A 21,424-nucleotide genomic window follows, 5' to 3' on the forward strand; every position below is an offset into this window, starting at 1 on the left:
ACGCATCCTGCGGGCACATTTGCAGGATCCGTTTCTTGTCCAAAACGACGGATTGCGACGGAATGCCAAACGACGCAAGTGTGAAAGTAGCCCTAGGGTTAGGGTTGGGGCTAAAGTTAGGGCTAGGGTTGGGGCTAAAATTAGGGTTAGAGCTGGGATTAGGGTTAGGGTTTGGATTAGGGTTGGTATTAGGGTTAGGGTTGGCATTAGGGTTACGCTTGGGATTAGGGTTAGGTTTGGGATTAGGGTTAAGGTTAGGGTTGTGATTAGGGGTGTATTGGGATTAGGGTTAGGTTTGAGGTTAGGGTTGAGATTAGGATTAGGGGTGTGTTGGATTTAGGGTTTTGATTAGGGTTATGGTTAGGGTTGACATTAGGGTTGTTTTGGGGTAAGGGTTGTGATTATGGTTAGGGTTAGTGATTAGGATTATGGATGAGGTTGGGATTAGGGTTAGGGGTGTGTTGGGGTTAGGGTTGGAGCTAGAATTGGGGGGTTTCCACTGTTTAGATACATCAGGGGGTCTCCAAACACGACAGCCAATTTTGCGCTCAAAAAGTCAAATGGTGATCCCTCCCTTCTGAGCTCTGCCGTGCGCCCAAACAGTGGGTTACCCCCACATATGGGGCATCAGCGTACTCGGGATAAATTGGACAACAACTTCTGGGGTCCAATTTCTCTTGTTACCCTTGTGAAAATAAAAACTTGGGGGCTACAAAATCTTTTTTGTGAAAAAAAAAAATATTTTTTATTTTCACGACTCTGCATTCTAAACTTCTGTGAAGCACTTGGGCATTCAAAGTTCTCACCACACATCTAGATAAGTTCCTTGGGGGGTCTAGTTTCCAAAATGGGGTCACTTGTGGAGGGTTTCTACTGGTTAGGTACATCAGGGGCTCTGCAAACGCAACATAATACCCGCAGACCATTCTATCAAAGTCTGCATTCCAAAACGGCGCTCCTTCCTTCCGAGCTCTGCCGTGCGCCCAAACAGTGGTTTACCCCCACATATGGGGTACCAGCATACTCAGGACAAATTGTACAACAACTTTTGGGGTCCAATTTCTCTTGTTACCCTTGTGAAAATAAAAATTTGGTGGGTAAAAAATCTTTTTTGTGGAAAAAAAAAATATTTTTTATTTTCACGGCTCTGCATTATAAACTTCTGTGAAGCACTTGGGCATTCAAGGTTCTCACCACACATCTAGATAAGTTCCATGGGGGGTCTAGTTTCCAAAATGGGGTCACTTGTGGGGGATTTCTACTGTTTAGGCACAGCAGGGGCTCTCCAAACGCGACATGGCGTCCGATCTCAATTCCAGCCAATTCTACATTGAAAAAGTAAAACGGCACTCTTTCTCTTCCAAGCTCTGCGGTGCGCCCAAACAGTGGTTTACCCCCATATATTGGGTATCGACGTACTCAGGAGAAATTGCACAACAACTTTAGTGGTCTAATTTCTCCTGTTACCCTTGTGAAAATAAAAATTTGTGGGCAAAAAGATCATTTTTGTAGAAAAAATGCAATTTTTTTTTTCACGGCTCTACGTTATAAACTTCTGTGAAGCACATGGGGGTTCAAAGTGCTCGCCACACATCTAGATAAGTTCCTTAAGGGGTCTAGTTTCCAAAATGGTGTCACTTGTGGGGGGTTTCCACTGTTTAGGCACATCAGGGGCTCTCCAAACGCGACATGGCGTCCAATCTCAATTCCAGCCAATTCTACATTGAAAAAGTAAAACGGCACTCCTTCTCTTCCAAGCTCTGCGGTGCGCCCTAACAGTTGTTTACCTCCACATATTGGGTATCAGCGTACTTAGAAGAAATTGCACAACAACTTTTGTGGTCTAATTTCTCCTGTTACCCTTGTGAAAATAAAAATTTGTGGGCAAAAATATCATTTTTGTAGAAAAAATGCGATTTTTTTTTTCACGGCTCTACGTTATAAACTTCTGTGAAGCACATGGGGGTTCAAAGTGCTCACCACACATCTAGATAAGTTCTTTAAGGGGTCTAGTTTCCAAAATGGTGTCACTTGTGGGGGGTTTCCACTGTTTAGGCACATCAGGGGCTCTCCAAACGCGACATGGCGTCCAATCTCAATTCCAGCCAATTCAACATTGAAAAAGTAAAACGGCGCTCCTTCACTTCCAAGCTCTGCGGTGCGCCCAAACAGTGGTTTACCCTCACATATGGGGTATCGACGTATTCAGGAGAAATCGCACAACAACTTTTGTGGTCTAATTTCTCCTGTTACCCTTGTGAAAATAAGAATTTGTGGGCGAAAAGATCATTTTTGTGTAAACAAAAGCGATTTTTTATTTTCACGGCTCTACGTTATAAACTTCTGTGAAGCACTTGGGGGTTCAAAGTGCTCACCACACATCTAGATAAGTTCCTTAAGGGGTCTAGTTTCCAAAATGGTGTCACTTGTGGGGAGTTTCCACTGTTTAGGTACATCAGGGGCTCTCTAAATGTGACATGGTGTCCGATCTCAATTCCAGCCAATTCTGCATTGAAAAAGTCAAACGGCGCTCCTTCACTTCTAAGTTCTGCGGTGCGCCCTAACAGTGGTTTACCCCCACATATGGGGTATTGGCGTATTCAGGAGAAATTGCATAACAAAATTTATGGTTACATTTCTGTTTTTACACTTGTGAAAATAAAAAAAATGGTTCTGAATTAAGATGTTTGCAAAAAAAAGTTAAATGTTCATTTTTTCCTTCCACATTGTTTCAGTTCCTGTGAAGCACGTAAAGGGTTAATAAACTTCTTGAATGTGGTTTTGAGAACCTTGAGGGGTGTAGTTTTTAGAATGGTGTCACACTTCATTATTTTCTATCATATAGACCCCTCAAAATGACTTCAAATGTGATGTGGTCCCTAAAAAAAAATGGTGTTGTAAAAATGAGAAATTGCTGGTCAACTTTTAACCCTTATAACTCCCTAACAAAAAAAAATTTTGTTTCCAAAATTGTGCTGATGTAAAGTAGACATGTGGGAAATGTTATTTATTAACTATTTTTCGTGACATATCTCTCTGATTTAAGGGCATAAAAATACAAAGTTTGAAAATTGCAAAATTTTAAAACTTTTCGCCATATTTCCGTTTTTTTCATAAATAATCGCAAGTAATATCGAAGAAATGTTACCACTAACATGAAGTACAATATGTCACGAAAAACAATCTCAGAATCAGCGGGATCCGTTGAAGCGTTCCAGAGTTATAACCTCATAAAGTGACAGTGGTCAGAATTGCAAAAATTGGCCTGGTCATTAAGTACCAAATTGGCTCTGTCACTAAGGGGTTAAGCTGCCTGGTAGTCATGCCCACGTAAATTAAAGAACATGGGCTTGTGGCATAATAAATCACAGCCTTTGATGTACAGGTTATGGCATGTCTGATTTTATAAGTAATTGTCCCTTTTGAATTGCAAAAGGTATGGGCCCCTATACTATTTGGCCAAGCAACACACTTGCCACATGATCTACAGCCAAATGATGGCTTGTCATTCATTAAAAAGGAGGGAATTACTGGATTATGGGCATAATGGCTCTTCACTAATTGATCCCTCAAATTCCTGGACCTTCTATAAGTAATATTGGGTTTCTCACCAATATATTGTGCCAAAATTGGATCTGCTTTCTGGATTGCCCATTATTTAGATAAGATCTCATCAATTCAGTTTGCCCATGATATTGAGTGATATACCTAACTAGTCAATTGGATTTAGATGGTTTGGTGCCATATTGTCATACCGGCCTCCACTGTTGCTGCGGCTGCTTCCTCTGTCGGGTCCTCCCGCTTCATCTCCGCCCACCGCTCCGGGCATCGCGCTGGTTCTCCAGTACATCTTCCTGCTGTTTGGGGGTTCTGGCGTGGTGCTCGTGCTTCTTCCTCCCTCCGTCCTGTGTCCGCTCCGCGCATGCGCCTTAGGTCGCGGGTACGCGCTCCTTCCTGTTCTTAACCTTTCCTGCGTCCTCCCTGGTCCTGGGTCTTCCAATCAGGTAACTGCTCGGGCTATATCAGGCGTCTCCTCCATATTGAGTTTTAGTCCAGAAGAATATTTTAAAACCAAAAGCATTTTATTTCAATAATTAGACATAAGAAAAATTAGCAAGGCAGTATACATATACAATAGATCAATCGATAGACATGCTCAGGTGTGAAGACCAAACCACATCCCAATATGTGGACAGAACCAAGGGAGTGCTACTCTACTTGGATTATATTAGCGTATATGGATTTGAACCTTAGATACAGTGTCAACCAAAGGGACTAAATGAAAACTTGAGCTTTGTACCCTTTTTGCAAACCACTCTTTTATTATTTTATTTTACTTTTTATCATTTTAAACAGCTATTGTATGGTTTTAATATTTTTATTACTATTTTTAGGATCTATTGTTACTTACCTTGTGTAGGTCGTGGGTCTTGGATGTATACCTTTGTGCCGACCATCTTGGATGGAATTGTCATGATGTGGTTGCTGTGCCTTGGATCGGCGAAGGTGGAGGATCGTTATCTTCAGTCTTGAGATTGTGCATCCGGACTTAGCGAATTCTCTCTATTATTATTATTATTCATTATTTTTTATTTATTTTATTTTTTTTAATTATTTAATTATTTTGTATTCTAGTTTTTGGATATTTTTTGGATATTTATTACTAATTTAGCATTTTTTCACATTAATATATTGGTATTTCATAATCAATTCTCCATATTATTTATTTAATTTATGTATGTATTATTTGTTCACTTGATATACACTTTATCACAGATTATATATTTTATGTAATGGCATATATATTTTCCTTATTATTCATGATTATTATATTGTTTCTATATTTATTATTTAATTTTTAATATAGTGATTTCGTGTTATTATATGCCCCTTAATGCATTCCCTTATAGTCCTTACAATAGTATTTATGACCCACTTTTATCCATATTATCCTTTAGCACCGCAATATAGATATTACATTTTAGGCTAATATCGTAGTCTGCATTGACTATTTACTTATCAACTTCCCACACTGTGTCTCTGGCTGTGCGCATGCCCTGTCTGTGTTCGGGAGTCCTGGCTTTCTGCATCTCCCTGTCCTTGGTTACACCAGGTACTCCGTTCCTGTGCGGCCGCTCACGTGATTTAGAAACTTGGGACTTCCGGGTCCTTCTGACCACGCACGCGGCGTACACACCCGGGCCATGGTGTCTGGAACACATATGATATAAAAAACCCCTGAAGCATGCAATAGCTACCCCCTGACGAAGGAAGTTATCCGAAACGCGCGTCGGGGTGCGCAGTTAAGGGACCCGGCGACCCTTAAAGGTATATCACCAATATTCTGTTGTGCCTTCCCTTAATACTCTGAACTTTATAGTAGTTGTGGATTTGGATGTGGAGATCACTGAAAGGTCTTTTTATACTGTCTTGCACATAGCACTTCTTTGAGAGTTTATCTTATATACCACACTGATGAATTATTTATATTATATTATATACATGTTACATTATGAGTTTTTATCACTATGAATTGATTTTACATTTTGAAGTGCACAGCTGAGTAATATATTTATAAATATGATTTTTGGGGGTCTGCTGCTATTGATTGCTTTATTTTACAAACTACGGTATATATTTTTTTATGTGATTTTTTTTGTCCTGTTTTGTGCGCATAATTATTTTAAATTAATTATTTGCCACTTTTTATTAATAAAGGCATTTTATAATCTAATTCCAGCTTGTATGCTTTTTGGTCTTCCATGTTCTTTGTTGCTTTGGTTGCTTTCTCACTTTAGTGGTATCCACTACCTTTCACAGAACACCGGTACTTTTTAATTTGTATATCTACAATTTTTGAGAAATATTGAATATTGTATTTGAATATTGTCTTTGGTGTGTCTGTGTTTTTAACAGGATCCTGATAGTCTGATTACACTTTCAGTCAGTTCTTTGTAGTTTATGTTGCTGGAGTCTGCCTGTTTCTCTCCCATCACCTGGCCAGCTTCTCAGTGCTTTTTGCTGATCTCTCACCCTCTTCTCCTGCTGGATGTTTGCAGACACCTCCCTTCAGCTCCTCTGCAGATACCTGGAAGGCACACTGAGAAACTTCATTGGTGGCCATTTTGGATATCTCCTGCATTTCACAAGTCATGCCATGCCATGGCTTCTATTGCTGCTGGGAAGGAGATAGTGTTCCATGTGCTGGTTAATTTGCTTCTCACTGCTCTGTGATTTTGAGCCTTGGTTTTCTTACCAATTTTTTACTGCTTTGAGGTAGTGAAATGTGCTGGAGCTCTCTCTTCTCATTCCTGTGTAGCCAGTGCCTGAACCAGGAAGCAGGTATTTATTATTAAGGGAAAAAGGAAACTAAACCTACAGGGCCCAGTGTGAAAAAAGTGATTGCCCCCTAAACCTAATAATTGGTTGGGCCACCCTTAGCAGCAACAACTGCAATTAAGCATGTATGATAATTGGCAATGAGTCTTTTACAACGCTCTGGAGGAATTTTGGCGCACTCATCTTAGCGTCATTGCAGAATTGTTGTAATTCGGCCACATTTAAGGGTTTCTGAGCATGAACCACCTTTTAAAGGTCATGCTACAGTATGTCAATCGAATTAAGGTCAGGACTTTGACTAGGCCACTCCAAACTTGTAATTTTGTTTCTCTTAAGCTATTCAGAGGTGGGCTTGCTAGTATGTTTTGGATCATTGTTCTGTTGCATAACCCAAGGGCGCTTCAGCTTGAGGTAACGAGCAGATGGCCAGACATTCTCCTTCAGGAATTTTTGGTAGGCAGTTGAATTCAAGGTTTCATTTACCACAACAAGTCTTCCAGGTTCTGAAGCAGCAAAAACGCTCCAGAACATTACACTACCACCACCACATTTGTACTGTTGGTATGAGGTTCCTTTCCTGAAATGCTGTGTTACTTCTACACCAGATGTAATGGGACATTCACCTTACAAAAAATTCAACATTTGTCTCATCAGTCCACAGAGAATTCTACCAAAAGTCTTGGGAATCATCCAGATGTTTTCTTTCGAAACTGAGATGAGCCTTTATGTTCTTGCTCAGCAGTGGTTTTTATCTTGAACTCTGCCAAGCAGGCCATTTTTGCTCAGTCTCTCCCTTATGGAGGAGTCGTGAACAATTACCTTAACTGAGCAAATTAGACCTGCAGTTCTTTGATGTTGTTGTGGGTTTTTTTGTGACCTCTTTGATGAGTTGTTTCTGCACTTTTTGGTTAATTTTGGTTGGCCGGCCACTTCTGGGATGGTTCACCACTGTTCCATATTTTCTCCATTTGTGGATAATGGCTGTCACTGTGGTTAGCTGGAGTCTCAAAGCTTTAGAGATGGCTTTATAACCTTTTCCAGACTGATAGATCTCAATTACTTTTTTTCTCATTTGTTCCAAAATTCCTTTGGCTCATGGCTTGATGTCTAGCTTTTGAGGATCTTTTGGTCTACTTCACTTTTGTCAGGCAGGTGCTATTGATTTCTTGATTGAGAACAGGGGTTGAATAACCAAGCCTGGGTTTGGCTAGTGAAATTGTATTCAGCTTCCCAAAGATGTGATGAAATACAGTAAATTTATGTTTTAATTGGAAGGGGGGGGGGGGATCACCTTTTCACAAAAAGCCCTGTAGGTTTGGAATTATTTTTGATACATTATTCCTAATTAATAATAAAGACATTCATTTAAACACTGCATTTTGTTTGCTTGTGTTGTCTTTGTCTAATATTTACATTTGTTTAGTAATCTGAAACATTTAAGTGTGACAAACCTGCAAAATAATAAGAAATCAAGAAGGGGGCAAACATTTTTTGACACAACTGTTTTTGCCCTTTTTGTCTGTACTTGTATTAAAACTGGCTGATGACTGGTTCAAGCAGCATTATGAGAATTCCCCCTAAGTATTTTATTGCTGGACGAACCATACAAGACAAGCATTTTTTACCATTCATCTTTCGTGTCTCCCTTATTTCCTCATACATTGTAAGCTTGTGAGCAGGGTGCTCACTCCTTTTGGTACCTATTGATTTACCGTATGTATAATTCTGTAATGTCTATTGTCTATCCCCTCTAAAATGTAAAGTGCTGTAGAATATGTTGGCGCTATAGAAATAAAAATTATTATTAATTTGAAATACCAGATTTGTTATATTTGAGGCCTATTCTACGCTATTTAAATTTAAGACCCTTTTAGTAAATGTGCCCTAATGGTTTTTTTCAAGCTGTGTAAATTGCTGATCTCACTCCACTTGTGTTTAGAGAGTGGTACAAACAGAAGAGATCATTACCTTACACACAAGGATAATTTTTTTGCTATAGCTGCTATAACTCCGTATCTTAAATTATATATTCATTCATTTTCACTATTCACTTTAACAGGTGCATCTAAGAAGTCAGATGGTTGGGTTGGTCTTGGATGCTGTGAACTAGCAATTGCGTCAGAGTGCCGAAGAACCTGCAAACAGGTTAGATACAACTGAGAAAAATAGCAATTCTATCAATTGGGTTTTCAGCCTGGAGAGAAAGTACAAAATAGTAATAAGCCACTGATAGAGTTGTATTAGATCGCATGTATAACTATTAGGCTATGTGCACACTTTGCGGATTTCCTGCGGATCCGCAGCGTTTTTTTTCCGCGCGGAAACGCTGCAGATCCGCAAGTGATTTACAGTACAATGTAAATCAATGGGGAAAAAAATGCTGTGCTAATGGTGCGGAAAATTCCGCCCTGAAAATGCAGCAGATTAAAAAAAGGACCATGTCAATTCTTTTTGCGGATCTGCAGCGTTTCTGCACCCATTGACTTGCATTGATTCTGTCAAATCTGCAGCAAAACCGCAGGATCTGCGATTTTGCTGCGGAGTTGGGTACGAAAAACGCTGCAGATCGGGAGGGGGAAGAGAGTGTGGGTGGAGACTGTGTGTGGGTGGTAACTGTATGTGTGCGGGGAAGATGTGCATGTCTATGTGCGGGTGTTTGTGTGTGTCTGCTGGGCTGTGTGTGTGTGTGCAGGGATTGCGGGGATCGCGGGGCTGTGAGGGAATCGCCGGGGTCTGTGGGGATCGCGGGGCTGTGCAGCGATTGTTGGGGTCTTCAGGGATCGCGGGGCTGTGAGGGAATCGCAGGGGTCTGTGGGGATCGCGGGGCTGTGCAGCGATTGTTGGGGTCTTCAGGGATCGCGGGGCTGTGCGGCGATCTCGGGGGTCTGCGGGGATCACCGGGCAGTGCGGGAATTGTGGGAGTCTGTGGGGATCGCGGGGCTGTGCGGCGATTGCGGGGGTCTTCAGGGATTGCGGGGCTGTGCGGCAATTGCGGGGGTCTTCGGGGATCGCGGTGCTGTGCGGGGATCACCGGACTGCGTGGGGATCGTGGGGGTCTGCGGGGATCGCGGGGCTGTGCGGTGATCACGGAGCTGTGTGTGTCTGTGCGGGGGGGTGTGTGGGGCTGTATGTAGGCAGGCATCGTCCGATGGGACTACTATTCCCATCCGGCTATACCTGCTATAGTGACAGGTAGCCGGATGATGAGACAGTATAGTCCCTTCAACCGGCTACTGTGTTCAAGTGTACAAAAAACAAATACACACATACAACATACAGAACATACAACATACAGTATATACAGTACATACAACATACAGAACATACAGTACATACAACGTACAGTACATACAGTACATACAACATACAGAACATACAACATACAGTACATACAACATACAACATATCACATACAGAACATACAACATACGGAACATACAAAATATCACATACAGAACATAAAACATACAGTACATACAACATTCAGAACATACACCATACAGTACATACAACATACAGAACATACACTATACAACATACAGAACATACAACATACAGGACATACAACATACAGTACATACAACATACAGAACATACAATATACAGTACATACAACTTACAGTATGTACAACATACAACATACAGTACATACAACATACAGAACATTCAACATACAGAACATACAACATATCACATAGAGAACATGCAGCATACAGTACATACAACATACAGAACATACAACATGCAGAACATACAAAATACAGTACATACAGTACATACAACATACAGAACATTCAGTACATACAACATACAGTACATACAACATAAAGAAAATACAATATACAGTACATACAGTACATACAACATATAGAACATACAGTACATACAACATACATTACATACAACATACAGTAGATACGGCATACAGTACATACAACATACATACAACATACAGTACATACAGTACATACAACATATCACATACAGAACATACAACATACAGTACATACAGCATACAGAACATACAGCAAACAGAACATACAGTACATACAACATACAGAACATGCAACATACAGTACATGCAACATACAGTACATGCAACATACAGAACCCATATCCCACCGCTACACAGGAGGGGGAAGAGAGGCTGGCTTAGTGCCAGAATTGGCGCATCTTACAGATGTGCCATTTCTGGGGTGGCTGCGTGCTGGTATTTGGTGCCGGGGGGCAATATCCATGGCCCCTTTCTAGACTATGAATATCAGCCCGCAGCTGTCTGCGTAGCCTTTCTGGCTATAAAATATAGGGTGACCCCACGTCATTTTTTTGGGGGGATCACCCTATTTTAATAGCCAGTAAAGGCTACGCAGACAGCTGTGGGCTGATATTCATAGCCTGGGAAGGGGTCATTGCTATTACCCCATTCCCAGGCTACAAATATAAGGCCCCTCTCCGTCTGCTTTCTCCCTTTGGCGCAGAAAATTGCGCAGGAGCCCACGCCATTTTTTTCCCCTTTTTTTTTCAAAAATAAAACATATTGTTCATCAATAAACATGAGCCTTGCTATTATATATCTACTAGATGGTGGCCCAATTGTAACGCATTGGGTATTCTAGAATATGCATGTCCACGTAGTATATTGCACAGCCACGAAGTATATTGCCCATCGACGTAGTATATTGCCCAGCCACGTAGTATATTGCCCAGTTACGTAGTATATTGCACAGCCACGTAGTATATTGCCCAGCCATGTAGTATATTGCCCAGCCACGTGGTATACAGCACAGCAATGTAGTATATTGCCCAGCTTTGTAGTATACAGCACAGAGCCACATAGGATATTGCACAGTGACGTACTATATTACCGAGCCACGTATGTCACAGGTTCAAAAAATAGAAAATGAACATACTCACCATTCTCGTCGCTGCTTCTCAGTGTCCCGTCTCTCCGCTTCCTGGAATCCAACGGCACTGTGCAGATGAGCGCGTGGCTGCCGCCATCTTGCGTTTCCAGGATGCTTTGCGAAATTACCCATATGACTTAGCGGTCTCGCTAAGATGCTCCATAGAAAATATGCCACATGTAATGCTGTATTAAGTTGATTATGGCCCCATAAGATGCTCCATATAAAAATATGCCCCATATAATGCTGCATTAAAGCTCATTATGGCCCCATAAGATGCTCCATATAAAAATGTGCCACATATAACACTGCATTAAAGCTCATTATGGCCCCATAACATGTTCCATATAAAAATGTTCCACATGTAGTGCTGCTGCACCGTCCCGTCTCTCTGCAGTGACTGTTCAGGAAGAGGGCGGCGCGCACACTAACACATCATCGCGCCCACTGACCTGAACAGTCACAGCCAGAAGGCGCGGAAGACGGAGCGGCACCCTGCGGTGGAACAGGGAAAGGTGAATATGAAATGCTCACCCTCGCCATTATACTCACCTGCTCCCAGCGCGGTCCCTTGCAGCTTCTCCAGGACAGATGGTCTACGGGCGCTGGCACCTTCTTCCTCTGTTCAGCGGTCACTGGTACCGTTCATTACTGTAATGAATATTCGGCTCCACCCCTATGGTAGTGGAGTCCATATTCATTACTTTAATGAGCGGTACCACGTGACCTCTGAACAGAGGAAAAGCTGCCGGAGACCATCAGACATGCAGGGACCGCGCCAGGAGCAGGTGAGTATGTGACAGCCACTGCTCCCCCTCACCCGCCAACCCCCCCAAACCGACAATGACTCAAGTATAAGCTGAGAGGGGCACTTTCAGCCTAAAAAAATGGGCTGAAAATCTCTGCTTATACTCGAGTATAGATGGTATCTATCTATCTATAGATCTATCTATCTGTAGATTTATCTATCTATAGATCTATCTATCTATAGATATATTTATGGATAGAAAGATATAGCTATAGATACTTACCGTATATACTCGAGTATAAGCAGACCCGAGTATAAGCCGACCCCCCTAATTTTGCCACAAAAAACTGGGAAAACTTATTGACTCAAGTATAAGCCTAGGGTGGAATGCAGCATTTACCTGTGAATTTCAAAAATAAAAATAGATCATTATTTCCCCATATCTGTGCCATATAGTGCTCTGCACCGTTCATATTTTCCCATATCTGTGCCCCATACAGTGCTCTGCACCGTTCATTTTTGTCCCATAGCTGTGCCCCATACAGTGCTCTGCACCGTTCATTTTTGTCCCATAGCTGTGCCCCATATAGTGCTCTGCACCGTTCATTTTTGTCCCATAGCTGTGCCCCATACAGTGCTCTGCACCGTTCATATTTCCCCATTGATGCTCCATATAAATCTGTGCCGCTGCTGCTGCTGCTGCAATAAAAAAAAAAAAGCCATACTCACCTCTCTTGATTGCAGCTCCCGGCATCCGGTCCCGGCGTCTCTGCGCACTGACTGATCAGGCAGAGGGCGCCGCGCACACTATATGCGTCATCGCGCCCTCTGACCTGCACAGTCAGAGCGCAGATAGACGCCGGGAAGATGGAGCGGCGCCCGGCGGCTGGAACGTGGACAGGTGAATATTACATACTTACCTAGTCCCAGCGATCCTGACGCTCCCCGCCTGTCCCACGGTCTTCTGTGCTGCAGCTTCTTCCTCTATCAGCGGTCACCGGCACCGCTGATTAGAGAAATGAATAGGCGGCTCCACCCCTATGGGAGGTGGAGCCGCCTATTCATTTCTCTAATGAGCGGTCCCACGTGACCGCTGAAGAGGGGAAGAAGCTGCAGCACAGAAGACCGTGGGACGGCAGGGGGAGCGTCAGGATCGCAGGGACTAGGTGAGTATACATCAGCGCCCTCTCCCCTTCACCCGCCGACCCATTATGGGTAATTTCGCAAAGCATCGGTGGGAAAGGAAGATGGCGGCGGGCGCCAGCGGCTCAGCGGACAACTGAGAGTGAGTATAGCTGTTTGTTATGATAAGGTAATTCAGTACCACAATGGACATAGAGGTCAGAGCACAAATTTGGGCTGAAAATCTCGGCTTATACTCGAGTATATATGGTAGATATATCTATGTATAGATATATCTATAGATAGATATATGAATAGATCTATCTAATTCCTTCTATCTATCTGTTTATCTATCTATCTATCTATCTCATTCCTTCTATCTATCTATCTATCTGTCTATCTATCTATCTGTGTGAGTAATGGAGTGTGGGTTGGACAAATGTAAAAGAGGAGGTTGGCCCAGAAATGACATCACAAATCTTTTTTTTGTTCAGTAAGAGATCTTTATTAAGCTTTCAAAAACGCATACAAATCCGCATAAAAAAACGCAGCAAAAATGCAGCAAATCCGCACCTGCGTTTTCTGGCAAGAGAGGGAAGAATCTGCACAGAAAATTCCACATGCAAATCTCCGTGTGCACATACCTTTAGTGATGAGCGAGCATTAACATGCTTCCTTCCAAATCAGGCAGGTCAGACTCTCGGACGGTCTTGACTCGAGTAATGAGTACTTTAGAAGTCAATGAGAAACTAGAGCATTTTCCTACAGACCCAAGCAGGAGGTCTGGGAGGTCAGGAAAATGTCTGAAATGGATGGAACCAGTGCTCAAATGTAATGGGAACACCATGGAGAAGATGCCTGGACACATATCTGACTCCCAGCTCTTTGCTGGGAAGTAAATAACTAAAAAAATGACGTGGTGTCCCTCCAGTTTTTGATAACCAGCCAATGTAAGGCTACTTTCACACTAGCGTCGGGCTCGGCCCGTCGCAGTGCGTCGGGCCGAGGTTACCGACGCTAGCGTTGTTTGCGCCGCACAATGGGTGCAGCGGATGCAGATTTTCATCGCATCCGCTGCCCCATTGTGAGGTGCGGGGAGGTGGTGGAGGAGTTCCGGCCGCGTATGCGCGGTCGAAAAAAGCGGTCCGTCGCCAGCAAAAAAGTTACATGTAGCGTTTTTTGCTCCCGACGGTCCGCCAAAGCACGACGCATCCGTCGCACGACGGATGCGACGTGTGGCAATCCGTCGCAATGCGTCATCAACACAAGTCTATGGGGAAAAAAACGCATCCTGCAAGCACTTTTGCAGGATGCGTTTTTTCTGCAAAACGACGCATTGTGACGGATTGCAGTTAACGCTAGTGTGAAAGTAGCCTAAAGCAGATGGCTGAGGCTGATATTATCAGGCTGGGAAAGTCCATGTATATTGGCCCTTCCCAGTCCAGACTGAAAATAGCACCAGCAGCCACCCCAGAATTGGCGCATCTCATTGGATGCACCAATTCTGGCACTTCGCTTCACTTCTTCCCAATTGCCCTGGTGCAGTGGCAATTGGGGTAATGGTAGTTGGGTTTGATAACGGTTGTGATTTGTCAAAAATCACCGCTGCAATCAATCCCTGGGGATAGTAATGGAGAGGGGTCTATTAGTAAGTAAAAATAGAAAACACACATAGGAATTACAGTACACTTTATTTGAATAAACACTCTCCCACACTATCCCTCGTTCACCGATTTATTTAAAAAAATATAATATTCCCACTAAAGCTCCTCCGCCATAATGCACATTACTTGATGTCTCCAGCATCTGTGAATAGCAGTAAAATGTTGCTTTCAGAGGCACTGGGCAGTGACAATTCTCATCAGAGCCGCTGGCTCTTGTTGATCGAAGCATTAAGCCACCAGCTCTGATGAGGGTTCTTGTCAGTACCTGGCAACTGTGTATAGTTGTACTTTCCTACTATTCACAGACACCGGAGACATAAAGGATCATAGATTACGGCTGAGAAGCTTTGTGGGAAAATTGCTTTAATAAATTGGAAACATTTTTCTTTAATAAATTGGTAAACGAGGGAAGCAAGTTTTGTTTTTTGTTTTTTTTTTTACATAAAGATTTATTTTGTGGGTATTCACATTTATTTTTACTATTGGGTTAGTAATGGGGATGTCTGACAGACACCTCTCCATTACTAACTGCTTTGCTTGATATCAGCAACAGCAGATGACATCAACCTGAAAAGCCATTACCGCAATTGCCACAGCACTAGGACAATCGGGAAGAGCTGAGGCAAAGTTTCAGAATTGGCATATCTAATATGATGCGCCACCACTAGGGCAGCTACAGTCTGGTATTTTTAGGCTGGGAAGGGCCAGATAACCATGGACCTTGGTACCAGCCCCCAGCTGTCTGATTTACTTTAGCGAGTTATTAAAAATGGTGAGACCCCCATATCATTTTTTTAACCTATTAATTTATTTAATACTTTAAAGGGAATCTATCAGGAGATTTTTCTTAGTATTCGGCTGGGGTCACACAAGGGTATTGCATCTGATGCAAGAGCATCAGATGCGATATGCTAATGACCCTCGGCTCCTGCTCTACTGCGAGCGGGAGCCGAGTGTCATGCGTCTGTGCTCCAAGCCTCTCGCATAGATGAATACTGGTCTGAGTGCTATGCGATTTTTTATCGTATAGCACTTGTCCGTATTCCTCTCTAATGTGACTCCGGCCTACTAATGATATCCTGAAATAGATCTTAAGCAGCCCTATCAGGTGTAGGGATTTCACTCACTCAGGTGCGACGGCTGATACTCAGAAGGCACGTTCCTTTAAAAGTTCACAGGGTTTATTGCTTCATAAACCACATGGCAAAAAATAACAGAAAACAAATAGCCTTTGGCTCAGGAAAGAAAAGCAAGTGTCCAGTCCTTCAGGCTCAGTCCTGGAGCCTTAACACACTCAGGAGGGTTTCACCTCCACACATATCTGCTGTGTAAAGCATTAGCCTGTCTTATATAGAGCTAACCACACCCAGTATCCCATCACATGATTAGACATGTGGTCTGACATCACCACAGGTCCTGAAACACATATATACATGGTTATATGAAATAAAGAAAACACTCCGGGCTACATCACAGCGACACGCCACCTATGTGACACATACCTCCCGTCGACTACACACCCTTTAGCCATGCTACACAGGATATGTAACTTTTTTATTGCTCTTACTTTTCTGGCTTTCTTGCTGTTAGCACTGGAGAAGTGAGAGTTGTGCGTTGGCCAGTTAAGCAGATGTAAATTGAATATGAATATTCACTGCTCCCCACACCTATCTCTCAGCGCTGGGCCAGTGATAGTAAAAACTTTTCAGGCGCCGAGAGATGGGAGGGATGACAGTATGCAGAGCATCGTGTCACCGGGTGTTCTACATGACCTGATGACACGATGCGTCCGCCCAATCAGAGCAATGCCAATGGTCAACATGGCTATGGCATTGCTGAGTATGGCGTGCAATCCCCACATGTTTAGTGGCAAAACCTGTGGGTAGAAACTCAAGCATTTTTTTGAGCATCACGCAATACTCGGCGGAGTAACAAGCGTGCCTGAGTACCCGAGGCTTCCTTATAACTAATTACTAGCTATATGTCAGAATTCACATGGATGCATGCAGATATTTCAATAATAAATCATTATTTAAAACATTTGGATGCAATAAAGTAACAATAAACATTATTGAACACCATTGCAAATTATTTTTACTGGCAAAACTCACAAACTTTCAGCAATACAGAAGCAATAAACCAATAAAGCAAGAACAATGTAATCTATTAAAGGGAACTGTGGCACCTCAGAGTCCGGTTGCTACGGTGACATTGCCTCCCTCTAAGGGGTGATGTCATGCCTGGAGGCAAGAAGGAAGGTCCCCATGCCAGGTAACACAGTGTAGATGTCAATTTCTGCTCCAGGTCAGAAAGAAGTCAGCTGAGAGAGTAAACAGGGGAGTTATCATGGAAACGGGAGCCAGCTGGAGCTCAGGGGAATAAAAACTGTGTATATCTGACCCCAGTTCTTGGCTGGGTGGGTACTGTACGCCCTGACAGCCGAATCTGGAGGGCAGGGGACTGCAAGTTCCCTGGACACACTGAACACCTGAAGGCACGGTAGCAGACCAAGGGCCCAGGGCTGACAGTGAAAAGGACAGTGACCATGAAATAGGCTAATGCTGTCTACCATACAGGTTAGAAATCATCACGCAGGAGGGGACCACTGCTTAGCTACAAGCAGCAGGGACCCTAAAAGAGAGCGCAGAAGGAAAGTCCCCAACCCCACCTGGCAGGGTGGATCTCCTGAAAGCCTCCAGGCAAGCCAGACTCAATCCGTCATCTGTAATTGGTACCCCAGGTTGCATCTACTTTCAAGTAAAAGGTAAAGAAAATTGCACCTCTCTGTGTCCTTCACTTATTCTCTGCACCCCAACGTTCACCACCATCTGAACAATCAAATATATTTGCCCTGGGGCCCCGCTCTACCCGTGGGGAGCTGAACCATCTTTGCTGCCTCACCATCAGCCCGAGTGGACCTAAACCGCAGCGTCGGCCACCCATTGCTGAATACCACGGGTGGCGTCACGACCAAACACCACATAATTAACCTCCATTTTATGACTCGGCCAGGGCCACGGAAATGGATCACTGCCCCGTGACCTCCCCCATAGAAGTGTCTGGTCCAATTCCGTGTACCCCACAGTCCTGGCAGGCGCGTCAGTTCCTGTCATGTAAAGGGCACTAATAGCTTGTGTAACGCTTGCGCCCAGACTGGTTCGCGCTAGCGTGCGGGGATGTGGCCCCACTGTGCTACAAACCAGACTTCCCTGGAAGGGGCGTGACTAAGCAGCTTCCTTGGTGTTCACTGGAGCCTCTGATGGTGAGGTCAGGCTTGTGCAGCAGGTAGCTGCCAGGCACCACTCCAGGGTGGAGTCTGGCTGTGGCTGCTGATCCTACTAGGGAAGGGAACACTGACAGGCAGGCGGGTATGCTTGAGACACTGGCAGACAGGTGGGCACAGCTGAGACACTGGCAGACAGGTGGGCACGGCTGAGACACTGGCAGAAAGGCGGGCATAGCTGAGATACTGGCATGCGGGCACAGTTAACGGGACTGGAACCGGTATGGGTAAGACAGGAACATAGGTATGCATAGTATATGGAGACAGGAAGGGACCTGTTCACACTGGAGGAGAAGGGACAGATTCAGGGGGGGAGGCAGGAACACAGAAAGGTATGAGAGATATATGAGAACAGGTAGGGACCTGTTCAGACTGCAGAACAAAGACACGCGATGTGCGGAATGAGAGCAGAGCAGAACCGCAAGGAGCAGAGCAGGGTAGAACCACACGGAGCAGGGCAGAACCACAAGGAGCAGAGCAGGGCAGAACCACAAGGAGCGGAGCAGGGCCGAACTGCAGAGCGAGGACAGGACGGAACCGCAGAGTGCGGAGCGAGAGCAGGACAGAACTGCAGAGCGCAGAGTGTGAGCAAGGCGGAATCACAAGTGAGCGAAGCCGGGTGCAGAGCGGAGCCGAGAGCAGAACGGAGTTGCAAGGAGCAAAACCGAGAGCAGAGGAGAGCAAAGCCGCAAGGTGCGGCGAACAGAGCAGAAGTAAACACAGAAAGGGAAGCACAAGGATACATCCAGCAGGGTAGGGAAGGCTACAGACAAGATTACAAGTAGACACAGGTATAGGACAGAATTCAGACTAGGTTAGGTACAGGATAAGATGCAAGAGTTGGACAAAGTACAGACAAGAACGGATGCGGGAACAGAAACTGGACGAGGACACAGGCCTGAGTATACAGCCCTCAGGGAGGCCGACACAAAATATACAAAGTACAGAAACAGGTCTGGGTATGCAGCCCCCAGAAAAGGCAGAGACAGGACCTGGCAACTCAGCAACAAAGTACAGACTGACAGAGTTCGTTGCTCAGGCCCCATCATGGCAATTGGCTGGGGACACCTTAGGAAGGTGCACATCATCTCCATAAGGCTCAGCAAGTGCCGGTGGCGATGCCCTATGCACACAGCCAGGAAGTGTACAAAGAGCAGACAAGGAAACATGAGGTACACAACATGGAGCCGGCAGCAAACAGAACTCACAGCATGGCCTGGAGCAGTGAGTAAGTGTAAGGCAGGTGGGGAATGGGACGCCATGCAGTGATTCCAGCAGGGTTGTTACATTGCCCCCCTTCACGCCCCCTCTTCTTCAAGCCCGCCAGGATGAGCTGCAGGAGGAGTATAGGACCACACACAGTCCAGCCCATCACGACATCCTTCGGGTAGAAAGAGGCAGGCGTGATATCAGTAGTCCCAGAGTGCCAAGTTTCCTTGTGCCCAACAGGGTCAGCTTACATCTTGGTATCTTCACCAACCGGCCATATGGAAGCAGAAGGTAAACTCTCAGGATCCGTCTTCTGCCCGTTATCCAGAGGAAAAAAATCTAGAGGCAGGGATATTACTGGAAACAGGTTTCTTTTAAAGTCATTGGGGATGTGTAGAAAGAACGCCTCCGCTTCTTCTTCTTTGGAGACATCAGAGCTCGGCGCACACCTGCTTCCTTTCGCTGCCAGCAGGAAACTCTGTTCTTTTCCCACACTTCCCGCTCTCTCTCCTGGCTCATCATGTCCCCTCTCACCAGGTCATGGGTCCCGTCCAGCTCCTTATTCTTTCCCCCCCTGGCAACACTGGACAAAGTCTCAGCAGTTCCGGATCCGGCAATGCAAAGGTACCCGCAGCCCGGTATTTCTCCTTATACTCCTGCCCTCCTTTAACTCGGTATTCCACGAGTGAGAGTCAGACATTAACATTCTTCCACTCCTTTAATAACTTGTTGCCAAATAAATTGGTCTTGTTCATAATGAGTGGGTGGTACTCCGGCTGTCGTTCGCTCTGACAGGCAATTCAGCTTGACGAATAGGAGGCGAGATCATTTTTTGGTCCCATGAATCTGCTGTCTCTATTGATTCAGGCCCGGACACTTCCCTCGGTCCGGTGGATGGTGAATTATTCAAGTCTGGGGCTGCGATGAGTGTCTCTTCCTCATCACAGTTGAAAATCGTTGGAGTGAGTGCTTCGGTGATGTCCGGCACTCTCTCCCCTTCTTCAGGACCCTGTGACAGACAGGGCCGTAACCTACTGCAATGGAATATTCAGGTGGGTGCTCCTTCTTCCTGTTCGGGTTTAACTTCTGAAACCGATCCGTCAGAACAGACTCGGCGTTTCACTCGATGCGGGGTCTTCTCCCATCAATGGTCCAGCTTTCCCTGGGGCTGCTTATCCTGGATCTTGTGTCTTTAGAGCTGTCCCTTGAATGGGCATCGTTTCGTGATGCTGGAGTTCTCAGAACCTCGTCTATACTAGCCGACGAAGAGTCTGTAGCCGATGTTGATGTTCTCGGACCCAGAAAGACACCCCCATCCATTGGTAGTCTTCTTCCAGATCCAACTCCAGCGCTGTGATCTCTTGCCTCTTTCGTCCGAACAGCAAAGTATACGGGGTGTATCCTGTTGTATTGTGCACTTGATTATTGTACACCCAGAATAATTCAGCCACAAACTCAGACCTCCGTATTTTCTGATCTTCCTCCAGTGTTCGGAGCATCTGAATCAACGGTCGATTGAAACATTCTCAGACTCCATTCCCCTGATTATGATAGGGCATAGTGCTTGATTTCTCGATCCAGTACAAACAATGTTACTTCTCCATCACTCGACCTTGGAAACAAGCGCCTTGGTCAGAATGGATCCTCTTCGGGCAACCGTATACCCGGATGAAGTCTCAACAAATGGCCTGCGCAGCTGACTCAGCAGTCTGGTCCCAGGTCGTAGTCACCACAGCGAACTCGGTGAAATGATCAGTCATCGCCAGACAGTGTTCGTACCCGAGATGTGCCAGTCTTACGGCTAAGTAGTCAATCATCAATAGTTCCAAGGGTGCAGAAGTTACGATGGTCTGCGTCGGAGTTCTCTCCTCTGGAGGTTTAACTAGTTCACAGCTCCAACATCTCTGACAAGCGTCATCTACTGCAGTCCTCAATTGGGGGGTGATACACCAGATTCTGCAACCACTGGAACATCTTCTCCAGACAAAAGTGATCCCCCCTCTCATGGGCCTCCGTAGCCATCACACAGATCAACTTTTCTGGGATCACTACTTGTCAAGTGACCCCCAATTCGCTCACCAGCTGTACTCAGAATGTGTAGAGCCCCTGGGGACAGAGCATCTCTCTCTTGCCTGCTTCAGGGCCACCCACTGTC

The 21,424-nt window shown here is 44.7% G+C and overlaps 1 protein-coding gene across 4 annotated transcripts in view; it reads left to right on the forward strand.

Annotated features, from left to right (window-relative positions):
- RECK (reversion inducing cysteine rich protein with kazal motifs) overlaps positions 1-21,424 on the forward strand; it is a 764,658-nt gene that overhangs the window by 232,291 nt on the left and 510,943 nt on the right. For 3 of the 4 annotated variants that reach the window (XM_069730404.1, XM_069730400.1, XM_069730403.1), the window contains exon 5: positions 8,399-8,484. The exons of the other annotated variant lie outside the window; for it this stretch is intronic. In XM_069730404.1, the coding sequence (XP_069586505.1) occupies positions 8,399-8,484 (86 nt within the window). The remainder of the gene's footprint in view (positions 1-8,398; positions 8,485-21,424) is intronic. 4 annotated transcript variants of the gene reach the window in all.

Source organism: Ranitomeya imitator, chromosome 6 (genome assembly GCF_032444005.1).
Source record: "Ranitomeya imitator isolate aRanImi1 chromosome 6, aRanImi1.pri, whole genome shotgun sequence".
NCBI classification, from domain to species: Eukaryota; Metazoa; Chordata; class Amphibia; order Anura; family Dendrobatidae; genus Ranitomeya; species Ranitomeya imitator.